A 15,893-nucleotide genomic window follows, 5' to 3' on the forward strand; every position below is an offset into this window, starting at 1 on the left:
ACAATACCCTTGTCCTATCTGATCAAAGAAACTTCAAATACAACGGAAATGCATACCTGGAGGAAATGTAAATGGTGAGGATAAAATCTAGTTAGAGGGTCAAATTCCTAAAATAAAACTTAAGGACAAGTTTGTATTTCAAGGAGTGGCATTGTTAGGACCCCAAATTGGGTCCAAATAGACAACTTACTCATTGGTTGCACAAGTCCGTCCATTATGTAGAAGGTGACGTCATGAAAATATAGGAAATGGGAAGCAATGATTGTGACATGGCAAAGTGAGGGAGAAAACATGTGATCAAATGTGATCAATTCGATTATAAGAGGATGTGAAGGCATAGAGGGGCATCTTTGATCATCTTGATCAATTAGAACCTTAGGGTTAGGCAGAGAAAGAATCATTACTTCTCTGAGGAGCTTTGAACAGGGGGAAACATGAATTTATCTTGGGTAATATTTTTCTTTTTGGATCAATAATACAATCACATTTTCTCTGTTAATTTTGGATTCCTAACAAAAGGATGATAAGTTCACTCAGCTTAGCTTATCATCAGGTGATGGAAGGAAAGATTTACCGGGTTAATCTTATGGCTAACTATAAGTTATAGAAGGAGATTTGGCGAAAAAATTGTCGATTTTAATCCTCGCTGATAGAGGAGCGATTTCATTTTGACATCGATAATCTTTGAGAAAAGTATTTACTCATCCACATTGGCTAAACTGCAACTATTGTTTTGATAATTACAATAGTTAACGTGGTATTACAATTTAATTTCGTCTGTACATCTCAATATCAACATCCTGTAATTGTCTATAAAATGTACACAAACCAAAAAATCAGATCTTTCAACAATAATTCAAAAAATTCCAAGCTTCCTTTACACATGTTCCTCGCAAGCCAAGCCAACACATCAACTCCTCGCAGAAAAAACAAAACAATAAAAATGCTCATCGAATGCAACCTTGTGATTCTCTTGTCAAGAGAAAAATTCAACCTTTCCAAGTAACCCGAAGCATTGAGCAGCTTAGTTTCTCCAAACTTATATGTCATAGACCGCAAGAACGGGTCTTCAAAACTCAAAGCGTTGAAGCTGCATAACAGCATAATAAATAAAGCGAGGAGCTTACTATACTGCAAAAATTTGGTAGGCCAAATGCAGCAGATATTTTAAAAGCGCCGCCTAACAAGGTCAAATCCATGACTCATACTGCAACCCAGATCCTAACCGGAGTATCATTCCATGCAACTTTGTTACTTCCTACTTGGTCGACCAGTTTCATAATTTGGAGAAGATGAATTACCGTATGATCTCCAAGCCTCTCTCCAATGTCTTCTGTTGGATTGATCAGATGGGCAATACTGATTCTCCATATTATTTCTACCCATAGCTCCAGGGCGTCGCTTTTGGAAATTTCTCATTTCTACTTCTGCATCATACCGTGCACGCTGCAAAAACAGAATAATGATCAAAATGAATACATAGATTAATTTGCTAGACCTTGAAATACTTGAAGGACCTTTTCAGCACTTAAACAAGACCAATTCTCATATTTATTGAGGGTTAAACGCACACAAACGAGTAAGGAGAAGCAAAGCAGTCTTTAATTCCTTATTTGCTAGGTAGAAGCTTCTGATAGAAGGTCAATAGAAGCAGTTATTGCCTTAATTTTAAGACACAGAAACTTCTCATATAGTAATATCAACATGTCAACAGCTACAAATCCTTATTCACTACTAGAGTTCACAGGATTAGCTCCATGCTCTGAAGCATTGGTACTTCTAAAATTGTGAAGCACTGGTACTGGATACGTGGGTATCGAGTACACGTGGTACTTCTAAAATTGTGAAGTATTGGTTAGTAGTGGGTACCGAGTACACATACCATACTTGTGATACTTCATTTTTTTCATTATTCTAACCTAAAGTGAAATTTGAAGCTTTTTTTATATATTAACATAATATATTTATCTAATTTAGTTTCTTTGTGATAGTAACTTAACATGATTTTTTATTTTTTAAACATTTGTTGTGGTGTTTAATAGACATACCCGTACCTTGTTTTTTTTTTCAAATTGTCATATCCCGTAACAGTACCTGTCCCATAACTGGTAGCGTACCGTGCCTATGCATCACATAGGCTCCATGGAACAATTGAAGCCATTGGGATCCAACATTTGTATAACTATATAAAGCAATCATCTCATCAACCTTGTTATTTGAAAATAAATAAAATACCTTTGCAGGGTCTGACAGGACAGCATATGCCTCTCCAATTATTTTAAAAAGCCTATCAGCATCTCTATGTACTTCCTCGGCAATAACCCTCCATATCCCATCATCTCCATTGTCATTTTTTGTCAAAGACTGGCATGCCTACACCATAAAATAAAATGTTAAAAAAGTTATTAACATATCGATATCTAACTAAGTTTCCAATCAAACAACCTTGTCCGGATGATGTTTAAGTGCAGCTTTCCGATAGGCCTTCTTGATTTCAGATATTGAAACAGATGGTTCAACTCCCCTGCCATTATAATGTCAATCAGCTCATAACCTTAAGCCTATATAACGCTATATTCCTCTAATTAAAAAACAGAGAAGTTTCAACATTATGCTTTCTCACCCATACTTGAAGCACAACTCACATGAAATGATGACAATTATAAAATGGTATAGCATCAAAATAAATCTTTGTGATCTACCATGTTCTTTTACAGGGTACCAGTACATAATAAGTTAACAACATTTACTGATTTCTTTGGGAGTCCACCAAGTATCACAAGCAAGACAGCTCATTAAGGAATTGGTACCTTTAGAAAAGTACATTTGGTTACTGACAAATGTATTATTTTTAGTTGAAATCTCTATTAAGTTGTAGGCGATTCCTGTTTAATAAATATGTTACATGACAATCATGTTTTTTAAAATTAGTGTACACAAGACAACTAGTGTATGATGCATTATCTAATGTTTTCCATCAGTGCATACTTCGAGGTAATCAATATTCAAACTATAGTTTAACTATCACCCACTGACAACGAGGAGTTAAAATGTACACTATTGATGAACCATTGAGTGCCACCTATTTAAAGAAAATTTAAACTTCACAGCAATGATGAGCCACTTTCTTTTTTATGGATTGTTTTTGCAAAATGGATTAAATATTTATAAACCAACATAAAGGTTTCCCAAATTGACCTTTTTCTAATAGTAATTTTTGGATTCTGGATGTGTATTTGGGGAATAATTACCTAAATGCGGCCTTTGAATAGTTACAGATCCATCCCTTCCATGAGCCTATACTTAGTCCTGGACTATTAAGCTTATGAATCCTAATTCAGTCGCAAACTCTGACATGAATTTTATTTAGTTTCTGACCCTAGATATTGAAAAATGGATCATTAAAATTCAGGAACCAAAGAAGGAATAGTATGAAACCTTCCCTTTATGTCTGAAAATTTCCCATATCAACCTCATAAGTGGATTGTGTACAGTTTTAACATAGAAATACACACAAAAGTATAATTGATAGTTACTGGTGATTTTGAGAAAAATTATTTTGCCTGCTTTTAAAATGGTGTTAATTGGTCAGTATAATGATAGGATAAAGGAGTACTAACAACTTACAAAATAAGATACATATCAAGAGGGATCTCCTTTCTGTCTTCTTCTTCTAGTTCGGAGAGCCGAATGCGATATTGTTTCAAATCATTGGTATAATTAATTGATCTATCAGATGTTCCTTTATGATTGGCATTATCCTCAAGCCCCTTACTGAGAAGAGAGAGAAGTCTTCTAAGATCATTGGCTGCTTGGGAATAATCTCTGATCATCTCGTACAGACCTGCACGTCTAGAAAGTGCCTGCGAGAGTGTCAAAACATATTTCTCATGGTCCTGTTCTATTGAAATCCTAAATAAAGCAATTCTTCAATGCAAAAGTTATTACAGATAAAACAGAGAAGGAATGAACAACAACAGGGTTTTAAATTTCTAAAAAACAGAAAGTTCGCAAGAACACAATGGGGGCATCTATAACGATCGGCTACCGGTTGAATATGAATAATGCTCATCAAACTAGGCAACATGTTATTCCTAGTTTCTATATTTAACCTGAATCCATATGATAAAGTTACAAGATCTTCACAAAAAAAAAGGAAGGAGATCCAGTTGAAGAGAAAAACCTTCAAATAATTTCCATCAAGAGCTATAGCCAGACTGCAGTCTGCAATAGCATCGGTTAATTGACCTAACACTTTATATGTGGCGGCGCGATTACAATAACAGACAGCTGCAAATGGACGAGACTCCAAATTACAAGATAAAACAGATGTATAGTGTTCAACAGCTTCTGCGTGTCGTCCAGCCTGATATGCTTCATTTCCTGCGGCCTACATTTGAATAGATTTACATCAATCCCAATTAAAAGCAATTTCTAAGTTACAGAAAACAAGGCAAACTGAATTAAATTGATGAATATTTCTTAGAATACAATACAACATCAATGAGACACATGATTTTTTTTCTGGTGCCTTTTGATGGCAGAGAAGTTGTATTAGAGAAGAATGGAGAAGCACAATGGAAGAGGATAAATTATCGGGTTAAAGAAAACTAGAAAACATTACTGAGTAGTATGCTTAATGGTTATTGGGAAGGCTTGCATAAATTATACTAATATTAATCCTAACTCAGTACTAATAAAATACACAAAGGTAGCCCAAGTGTTTGTGTTTTTTAAACAGAAAAAATAGTATGCTTTGAAAATGAGTGATATTATAAGAATATACTTATTTTGAAAGCATACCAACATACACCCCAAAATGATGGGTTATTTTCTGATGAATGGAACAGTTACAGGAAAATAGAAGAGAATAAACTGTAATTGTATTAAGATCTGAACAATTACAATTAAAGTGTGAAACAGAATGGAATAACAGAAAAAGGTAGAAGACAGATTGGTAAATGATTATACCAATCCCTAGGCACGCAGGCCTCCCACAAATCACTCAAAAGTGACCCCACTACTAACTGAAAACTTGGCTGCCTCTCTATTCTTTTCTTAATCCTTATATAGCACTACTGTCACATGCATCTCACGCCTTCAGGTGATTCTTAGCCACGTCATGCTTCTTCCTTTTCCTTGTGTACACCTTCCAAGTCTTAGGTTTGGGCCCATACTCAATGTTCACATTCTCATTTAATTCACTCTCCGCACCTCCTCTATCAATACCACCCTCCTTCAAAACATCCTTGACCTCAAGGATAAAATCTGGAAACTGGCCCTGCAAAAAATCATTATCTTCCCAGGTCACATCATCAACAGATCCATTTTTCCACTGAATCAAACTTTGGACAACAGCCACTCCTTCTTTCATGGTTATTCTAGAGCCAAGCACCTTCTCAGGATAATGTTCCACCCCTATAACCACCTCTAACTCCTTAGGCAGCTCCCCTTGGACTTCATAGTCTCCTACAGCTTTCTTAAGTAAAGAGACATGAAAAACAGGATGTATCCTGGACTGATCAGGCAAATGCAACTTATATGCTACCTCCCCTATCTTCTCAATAATCTGGGAAGGGCCATAAAAACGAGCTGCAAGCTTCTGATGGATTCTTTTAATAACGGACTGTTGCCTATGAGGCCTCAACTTAAGGAAAACCCATTCTCCCACTTCAAACCTCACATCTCTCCTACTCAAATCCGCATACTTCTTCATCTGCTGTTGGGCTCTTAACAAATGCCCCTTCAACTGAGATAAAGCCTCATCACGTTCAGCCAACTCTAAAGCCACAGCTGCCACTTTTGTTTCATTACTCAAAAATCTGAGCAAGTTAGGAGCAGTCCTGCCATAAACTACTTCAAACGGAGTTCTGCCAATGGATACATGATACGTGGTATTGTACCAGAACTCTGCCCAAGGAATCCACTGAGACCATGTTCTTGGCTGCTCTGATGCAAAACAGCGTAAATAACTCTCCAAGCACCTGTTAAGAACCTCAGTTTGACCATCCGTTTCAGGGTGATAAGCTGAACTCATTTTGAGCTTAGTGCCCTGTAACTTGAATAATTCCCGCCAAAAATGACTAATAAAGATAGGATCCCTGTCACTAATGATGGATAGTGGAATTCCATGCAGTCTCACAATTTCCTTCACAAAGACCTCTGCAATGGTTTTAGCAGTGTAGGGGTGTTTCAGAGGGATAAAATGGCCATATTTAGACAATCTGTCCACAACAACCAGCACAACATCAAAACCCTTAGACTTGGGCAAACCAGTTATGAAATCTAAGGAGAGATCCTCCCAAACAGCATTTGGAATAGGCAACGGTTGCAGAAGACCCCCAGGAGTTGTAGCTGCATATTTTTGCCTTTGACACACATCACAAGATCTTACAAAATCACGTATCCTTTTTTGCATCCCTACCCAGTATATATTTTCTGCCAATCTCCTATAAGTCCTTAAAAACCCAGAATGGCCACCACTTGGAGTGCTATGAAATTCCTCGAGCAACAAAGGAATTGATGGTGACGTGGGAGAAATAACAAGCCTTCCCTGATAAAATAAAATTCCATGTTTCACAGTGAACCCGGGTTTGGCCTCCAATTTGCTTTCAACTTCTGTCCTCAATTTCTGAACATAAGGGTCTTTTCCCACCTCATCTAACAACAGGTGTCCACCCAACCATGTAGAATAAGAGATTAAAGTCTTCAGTTCCACCTCACCATGACACCGGGATAAAGCATCTGCAGCCTTATTCTCCAACCCAGGCTTGTACTTGATCTCAAACTGGTATCCCAACAGTTTAGCCACCCAACATTGCTGATCTGGTGATGTCACTCTTTGTTGCAAAAAATATTTAAGACTTTTGTGGTCAGTGTACACTGTAAAAGGTTTACCCAAAAGATAGTGTCTCCAATATTGAATACAAAGTACAAGAGCCATCAATTCTTTCTCATACACAGATTTGGCTAGATTTCCTGCTGACAATGCTTTGCTGAAAAAGGCTACTGGTTGTTTATTCTGCATCAGCACTGCCCCAATGCCCCTACCAGCTGCATCACACTCAATCTCAAAAGGCAAAGAAAAGTTAGGCAATACCAGTACAGGGGATGATGTCATGATTTGCTTTAATCTATGAAAGGCTTCAGCAGCAGTAGGGCCCCATGAAAAATTATCTTTCTTAGTCAAATCAGTGAGGGGTTTGGCTATCTTCCCATAGTCCTTCACAAACTTCCTATAATACCCAGTTAAACCTAGGAAACCTCTGACCCCTTTTACATTTTTTGGTTCTGGCCAGTCTAATACACACTGTATTTTTTCAGGGTCCACTGCTACCCCCTTTCCTGAGATCACATGCCCCAAGTAGTCCACCTCTGTACATCCAAACTTACACTTGGACATGTTGGCCACAAAACAGTTAGATAATAACACAGTTAGCACCTGTTTCAAATGGTCTTGGTGCTCTACTAAGTCCTTGCTGTAGACCAAAATGTCATCAAAAAACACTAGGACAAACTTCCTTAGGAATGGTCTAAAAATATCATTCATAGTGGCTTGAAAAGTAGCTGGCGCATTCATTAAACCAAAAGGCATCACTAAGTATTCATAGTGTCCATTATGGGTTCTAAAAGCTGTTTTGTGGATGTCATTCTCATGAACTCGAATCTGGTGATATCCAGACTTAAGGTCAATTTTTGAGAATATAGTAGCACCATACAATTCATCGAGCAGTTCATCTACAATAGGTATGGGATACTTATCTGGTATTGTGGCCTTGTTTAGAGCTCTATAATCTACACACATCCTCCAACTCTTGTCCTTCTTCTTGACTAAAATGACTGGACTAGAGTAAGCACTCATACTTGGCCGTATCACCCCTGCTGCTAAGAGTTCTGCAACTTGTTTTTCAATCTCTTCTTTTTGGTGATGAGGGTACTTATAGGGCCTCACGTTGACAGGACCCTGACCTGAAAAGAGTTTGATCTGATGAACTTGAGTTCGTTCTGGTGGAAGTTGAATGTGCTCTTGGAAAATTCCCGGAAATTGCGTTAGGATGGAGCTCAAATCCTCCTGTGCTGTTTCCCTGTTTTTCTTGCCTCCTCCGCCCTGTGACCACCACCATTCCATACCTCCTCTGTTGGGCTTCTCTTCCAGAAACGTATTGAGGAAACCCTGTTGTTCCTGTTTCACTCCTTGGCCTTGGAGTTTTACCACTCGATTCTCACTTAGAAATTGCATAGTGAGAAATTTCCAGTCCATCACCACCTTCCCCAGTGTACTCAACCACGCCATCCCTAGCACCAAATCAAGCCCTCCCAAATCCAGGACCAAAGCATCCACCACTACTTCAAAGGACCCTAACTTCATACAAATTCCTTTACATACCCCTTTTGTTACTACCTTGTGACCATCCCCCAATTTGATGTTCCTTGAAGTCGTAGGAGTGACATCAAGACCCAGCGCAGAGGTAATTTCAGAAGAAATGAAATTATGGCTTGCTCCACTATCAATCAATACCAGCACCCCCACATTTCCTATCATTCCTTCAATCTTCATGGTCCTGTACTCCCCCATCGTGCCTAACACTCCCATCGCCTTGCACTCAATCTCAGTTTCTTCTTCACTTTCCTCTTCCTCCGCCTCCAACGACACAATCTCCCCTTCTTCATTCAAACTTTCCCCCTCGCCCAGAATCAGCAACCGCATCGATCGTTCTGGACATTTATGGAGCGTTGGGTGATACTTCCCCCCGCATTTGAAACACAATCCCTTTGCACGTCTCTCCGCCATCTCGTCGTTGTGGATGCTTCGTATTCCCTTCCCTTTCTCACTCGATCCAGAATTCTCACCCTTTTTTGCAGTAGAAGATAAAGATGACGTGGAATTTGCATTGGACCCAATTGACCCACTTTTCTGTGTCGGGTTGGACCAAACCGTATTTCCGGGTCGGGCAGAATCCTTTTGAATAGACCCGCTCCGATTCTTAAAAATTGACCCAGCCCACTCACTCCGGCCCATTTTCTCATTTGTTCCTTTTTTTCCAACGTACCTCTCATCTTCGTCTTCATCCTTCAGCTCGTCTTCCACGTCCTTCGCCATTCTCATCATCTGCATCCTGTTTTTAGGATTCAACGTACGCACCCTCCTTCGGATCTGGGGTTTTAAGCCACTCATAAAATAACCCATATATTGTTCTTCTGGAAGTCGTCCTACCTGCGACGACAACAACTCGAAAGCCTCAACAAACTCCTCCACACTTCCCTTCTGACGAAGAATGGATAATTCTTCAAACGGATTCTCCAATCGACGACCGCCATAACGAGCGATCAACGCTTTCTTCAACTTCTCCCATGACAACTCGTCCTCTGTTTCCCTTAACAAATTAAACCAATGGATAGTTGCACCCTCCATGCTCAGACGAGCAAGCTTTACTCGCATCTCTTCCGATGTATTTTGGACATCGAAATAGATCTCAGCGCGCGTAATCCACGCAACCGGATCTTCGCCGTCGAACACCGGAAGCTTCACCTTCTTGCCGGAGAGACGAGATTCACCGTTCGAATGATCACCCACTGACTTCTCGCTTTCAGTGACGTTCTCCCCTGTTTTTTGCCCAATCTGTTTACTAAGCTCGCTCAACACCAAACTCTGCTGCTGCATTTGCTCCGCGATGGTGGCGCTCTGCCGTTGCATCTGCAGAGCCAACGCCTCGAGGGTAGATCTCACTTCCCCCATCTGTTCTTCAAGGACATCAAGGCGTTCTCCCATCTTGTTAGGTTTGCGTGGCATCTACTAAACGATAATGGTGAGGTTGTGGATCCGGTAGGTCGGACCAATTGATGGGTTATTTTCTGATGAATGGAACAGTTACAGGAAAATAGAAGAGAATAAACTGTAATTGTATTAAGATCTGAACAATTACAATTAAAGTGTGAAACAGAATGGAATAACAGAAAAAGGTAGAAGACAGATTGGTAAATGATTATACCAATCCCTAGGCACGCAGGCCTCCCACAAATCACTCAAAAGTGACCCCACTACTAACTGAAAACTTGGCTGCCTCTCTATTCTTTTCTTAATCCTTATATAGCACTACTGTCACATGCATCTCACGCCTTCAGGTGATTCTTAGCCACGTCATGCTTCTTCCTTTTCCTTGTGTACACCTTCCAAGTCTTAGGTTTGGGCCCATACTCAATGTTCACATTCTCATTTAATTCACTCTCCGCACCTCCTCTATCACAAAACAATCAAATTGGAGTCTTAGGGATCCCATTCTATCATAGGAGCCTTTTTCTCCAAGCATTACTTAATTCTACAAGTTCAAACAGGAGAGTATACATGCACAACAATTGCCACCAAAAGCAACAGCATGCACAACCGGTAGAAGTAATTCGATTGCAAATGAACAGATTTACAATGTTAAAGTCGATGTCTCTTGCAAAACCTATTTTAAAAGTTGGTTAAAACCTTAAAATGTTGGCTGCAAAACTGCACATCAGAAAGAAAAAGAAAGTACAACTACTTTTAATAACAGAAGTGTTATATGCATTAAGCAGAAAAAGTACTTTACTTTTAACAACAGAAATGTTCTACGCATTAGGCAAACAAATACGATAATATACATGGTCGCCATTAAAATATAATGAAACATTGTATAATCTAACCTTATGATGCAAAAGCTCGCGTACAGTGGCAGCTAGTGGTATAAGTGACGTCAAAACCTTGCTTCCACTCCTGCAAGGACAGTATCAAAACTGATGATAAAAAGATCATCATCAATGTTAAATATTCATTTTTCTTCTTCTCTTTTCTACTTTCCCCTGGGAAGGGAAGAGGAGGGTGAATGGGTATAGGATAGTAATGATTACTTGTTTATGGCAGACACCTTTTCCTCTTGTTGTTCCAGCAAAGAAAGACCTTCTTCAAGCTTTCCTAGGTGAAAATAGGCTTTAAGCATAATTGAACACCTCCATAGTCTGAAGTAGAAGATTTTTGAGAGTTCTGAATCATCCAGAAATGTGGCTTGGCAACCAGCAGCCATTGGACAGGCATTCTTCTCAGCTGAACTAAAGGTCTCATCACACAGCTGAATCCCCTCCTCATATCTACAAAGCTGATATGTGAAACAAAAGTTACCTTACACAGAACCAATTGGTATAAATTACTAGGCTAAAAGACTTATGCATACTCTTGAGTGTCTCCATATTAGATTTAGAAAATTTGAGAGAAATAGAGAAACTGTAACTATGATATTTCATATGGTGTTTCTGAATGCAGAGACCACTATATATACAGAGTACAAGAGCAAGGCAGTTTAGTAACTGCTCTAAACAGACTAAGGGCCCATTTGTAACAGCTTTTTTAGAAAATGATTTTTAAAGTGTACCATATTTTTTGTTTAAAAAAATTTAAGAGAATTTAATAAAAAAAATTCAAATGAAAAATTGCTTTAAATAGCTTCTCATAAAATTATTTTAAATATTTCATCTATTTGCTACGACTTTTTTTGGATGATAAAATTTTGAAATGCTTAAAATGAGAAGCTACTTAAAGAGATATCTTTTTGATCAAATATGTGATTTTTTTAATGTCAAAATCTCTAACAATGAATATCTAAGTTACTAAATGACAATACTACTCTTTTAATTTATAACAGACGAGTTTGAAATAATTTCTCCTATTTTTGAGTAAGTTCTCATAAGATCACTTTTAGAAATATATAGTTAAAATTACTTTTTATGAAATCTCTAACAAACAGGCTCTAAGAAAGTTGGCATAACTAATTCTAACTGAACTGTTGCTTAATAGTAAAGTAGAACAAATTCTAACTGGCATCTTTACTATTAGACCAGTGTTATCAAATATCTGCCATGGCAGCCCTGTGGCGGATATATATGGATGTTTTTGGACTCGCCGAAATGATAAATATCGGCCGATATTTCAGATTTTTCCGCCATAATCCGCTATAATGGCGCCACAAAGCACTCGACATGGCGGGATTTTGGCTCTCCGCCATGGACTGCCATCCACCATTGAGAATACTGTATTAGACATAATATAAGCTCTAGTGAAATTGAAGCATACTATGAGAATGAGGTACCAACCATTAAAAGAGCCTCTGCTTTCATTTCAAGCAACTTTTCAGAGTACATACTGATCATCAATGCCTGGTTAATATGTTCCAATGCCCTCTCGGTTTCAGAGGACGTTCTTCTTTGCAAAAGCTCAGCAGAATGATAAATGAAATCTGATACTTTCTGTCATCCAATGAAAATACTAATCAGTTTGGAAGATGGAGTGGACATAACACCACAACCAGTTAAAAAATTGTGAATTGAAAAACCTCTAGATTTTGTGAAGGAGAATGAAGAAGAAAATGCAAAATTAACACATTCATATATTTGCAAGTCTTCACTCAGAACAAATATTTCAACATTTTAGAAACATAAACCAGATACATTTTTTTTAAAACCTTTCTGTCACAATTTTCTCATTGAAGACTAATATAATACAATATCAAACCATTTCAGTGTAAGACGTTATCAATATTATTTCATCGCACATGCAGCATATCGCTAATTAAAAATCTTTAACCAAAAGGAAACATTAGTAGTTAAAGCTTCCGTAAATAAAGTAAGTATTACAAATAATTAGATAATCAAACCTGTGCCTTTTGTAAGCCATCGGAGGCTTCCACAGCAATTTTTCGATCTACAGAAACATCAGTTCCTGATTGCAAGCACCGCTTGAAATATAGTGATGCACCTTCAACTTCTCCCAAAGCAAGATAACAACTTAAACAAGAATGAAAACAAAATGACTTAAGGTATACACCCATTAATCTCGATGCTTAAAACCATACTCATGAATTGTAGACATGCAAGTTGCTAGACACTTACATATTTACATATCAATATATTGTAAATTCAAGTAAAATATAGTCTTCAAATCTTTGAATAATAATCAGGCATTAAGTGCTAGAATCCAATATAGTCAAATATCCAGAAGGATACAAGTACTCTTTATGGATCCACTACTTCTCTACAACACAAATCATTAATCCCACTGATACTGTTCATATAAAAAAATAGCCACCAATTTTAGAATGCCTTCTTATCTACCCTGCCTAGTTAACTTCGACTATACCTAACAATCCTAATGCAACTATTTTCTACACGAGAAAACCCTAGGCCTGTTGTATTAAATATAAATTCATACAATTAAATACTGCAAACATGATGATTAGAATAAAAAATGTAGACTTACTTTGCAGCTCTAAGTTGCACTTTGAGGAAGTTTTGATCTATTTCAGCAGCCAGCCTACAATCTTCTATTGCATCTCTCATCCTACCAAGAGACATGTGTGTGGCAGCCAGGTTGCTATAACATAGCAGCAAAGCCCTGAGACAGCTCCGAGATGTTTGTTCTTTAGATACACAACTAAGTCCTTGTTTGTAACTATTCTCAGCCATAGACAAATCCCCGTTCTTGTAGGCTTGGTTTCCTCTGATTTAGAGCATATTTAGCATTGTGAGAACAGTTGCAATGTTCATAGAGTATTGAGCCAAAATCAAAGGAACTATTTTTAAAAGTTAATTTAGTGAGCAAACTTCTTTTTTTTTTTTTCGTTTTTACCTAAACACATACCTGCACTCTATTTGATTTTACATATCAGAAGCAATTCTAAAAAGCCAGGACTTGTAATCCAGAACAACAGAAACTGAGCATATAATAAGCAAATGACAGCAAATATAGTGTTAGAATTAAAACTAAAATATACTCACCGGAGGCGCCACTTTTCACATGCTTCAGCAGAAGCAGAGGCCTCCCTTGACCCGTGCTCTTCATTCACAACAGAACCCCTAATTTTGGGTTGAGGAAAAGGCACTTTGGCTTTTATGTCTTGCCCTGACACAATAAGAGGCTTTCCAGAAACCACTGAAAATGGCACTGATGATGATGAATAAGGAACCTTTATGTTTGGCGCGTAGTTGAAAGAATCATGACCAACATTTACCCAGTTTTTCTTTTTGTTGTGGCGTTTTGGGCTAGACAATTGAGGTTCGGCAGAAGAAGCGGCGGCAAAGGTGAAGCCAGACTCACTCACGCTTCCATTTCTCAGACTGAAACTACAGTCAAGATTCAACATTTTATCACCATCATAGGCTTCAGTTTCTGCATCAATAATTTGGTCCACACTATCACTAGCAGATTTAAAGCTTTCAGTTTCAATCCCAGAAACAGACTCATCCTTTGTCTCTTCATCAACACTAACATATTCATGTGTATCACACTCTGACTTTCCCTCCTTTGTATCTTCACACGCATCTTCACTGCTTTCATTTATATTCATGTTCTGAGTTGCCCCAATCAAATCTTCATCAATGTGATCAACAAAATTCATTGCTTCATTATAGTTAGTGTCAACACCAAATGACTCATTGGATATCACTGAACTTTCCCTAGAGGTTCGATTCTCAGCTAGTTTTTCGTGATAAGGAGAGACCTCCATAGGTGAACAAGTCTCTGAAGAACCTTGAGGATGATCTTGTTGTGGAACACTTCCTTTAAAAACAAAACCATGTCCACTCCAAGGTTGTACTGGTGCAGAATGCTTCAAATTCACTATACTTTTTTTCATTCTCACATTGCCACTTTTTTCCTTCACCTTTCCTTCTTTGCCACCAATCTTCGATGCATGCGTTTTAAACTCAACAAAAGGTGGCCCAGAAGCTTCTGGTTTACTCTGAAAAACAAATTGATCCTTTTTACTTACTTCAAAAGGTTGAAATAACACAGAAGCTGAAGCTGAACCCGACGCCGATGATGATGGCATTGCAGAAGAATTGCATAAATTAGGTTCAACATTCTGGTCAACTAGGTTAAACTTGTTGCTCATTACATCATTCACATTCAGATTATTCAATTGCCGAATAACAGAATTAGTCGAATTTTCATCACTCACAGCATTGTTACCTCGTTCAATTTTCTCAGTTTCTTTAATATTGAGTTTCTTCTGCAACTCGGCTCCGAGTTCCGATTCAACACGGACCTTATCAAAACCGCCTTGATTTTCCGTTACAATCTTCAACTTACTCATCATCTCCTCGGGAAGCTCGCTCCCGTCATCGTTCACAAAACCCTCGTTTCCGATTTTAAGATTCCTCAATCGATCACTGATCCGTTTATCGAAATTCAAAGCGGAATCGAGCTTATCGGATCCAACGACGGTTACGGAGGCATTGGGGACAGAGCCGTCGCGATTGAAGGCGGAGGCATTGTTGTGTTTACGAATCTTAACGAATCGCGGCTTGGAAAGGCCGGAAGAAACGGAAGGGGCGGTGAAGGTGAAAGCTGACGTGGAACCAGCGTAGGCGTTGGAAAACCTATCGTCGCCGGAATTCGACGGTTCCATTGATCGTTGAATCGGTAATGGTGAGATCGTGTTTGTTCCGAATTGGAGTATTCTTATTCCTAATACTATTCATCGATTATTCTCAGTTTCTGCAATCATTGAAAATGAAAAAGGGAAAAAAAATCCAATTCTGCAACAAAATATATGTTTTTTTGTGATTGGTCTAATTTAATTTTTTATACACCTATATTTTTTTCTACATTTTGTACACCTATATTGATATGACATAAATAACATAAGTTTTTTATTTGTGGAAATGGAAAGGAACGTGACTTTTGTTTTTCCCCTCTTAAATTTTGCTAGACTTGTGTTATTTATTAGTACAACTGAACTAGAGAATATGAGGGGAAAAAAACAATTATTGCATTTATATATTTATAATATTTCAGATTGGTTGTTAATTATTGTAAGCATAATTAACAAATTTTTTTGTTTGACTGAAAATATGTTAAGTAATAATGGTTGTTTTAGATG

General features: G+C 38.0%; 1 protein-coding gene across 1 annotated transcript; it reads right to left on the reverse strand.

Annotated features, from left to right (window-relative positions):
- Positions 1–710: 710 nt before the first annotated feature.
- LOC127108406 (uncharacterized) lies at positions 711–15,579 on the reverse strand. Its single transcript, XM_051045868.1, has 11 exons — positions 13,789–15,579; positions 13,271–13,510; positions 12,669–12,798; positions 12,109–12,261; positions 10,873–11,117; positions 10,669–10,738; positions 4,184–4,390; positions 3,628–3,863; positions 2,446–2,524; positions 2,236–2,373; positions 711–1,446 (listed from the first exon to the last, which is right to left on the reverse strand). The coding sequence occupies exons 1-11, from the start codon at positions 15,417–15,419 to the stop codon at positions 1,252–1,254; spliced, it is 3,324 nt and encodes a 1,107-aa protein (XP_050901825.1). The 5' UTR covers positions 15,420–15,579; the 3' UTR covers positions 711–1,251.
- Positions 15,580–15,893: the final 314 nt, after the last annotated feature.

The sequence above is a fragment of the Lathyrus oleraceus genome, chromosome 7, assembly GCF_024323335.1.
Source record: "Lathyrus oleraceus cultivar Zhongwan6 chromosome 7, CAAS_Psat_ZW6_1.0, whole genome shotgun sequence".
In the NCBI taxonomy this organism is placed as follows: Eukaryota; Viridiplantae; Streptophyta; class Magnoliopsida; order Fabales; family Fabaceae; genus Lathyrus; species Lathyrus oleraceus.

What these genes read in the sequence shown, in the direction of transcription:
- LOC127108406 (XM_051045868.1), bottom strand. Translation starts at nt 15,419, where the DNA reads ATGGAACCGTCGAATTCCGGCGACGATAGGTTTTCCAACGCCTACGCT. An exon ending in TGTGAAAAGTGGCGCCTCCG is followed by an intron (nt 13,511 to 13,788) that starts GTGAGTATATTT and finishes GCTCTAAATCAG; the next exon opens with AGGAAACCAAGCCTACAAGA. An exon ending in GTGCAACTTAGAGCTGCAAA is followed by an intron (nt 12,799 to 13,270) that starts GTAAGTCTACAT and finishes TTCTTGTTTAAG; the next exon opens with TTGTTATCTTGCTTTGGGAG.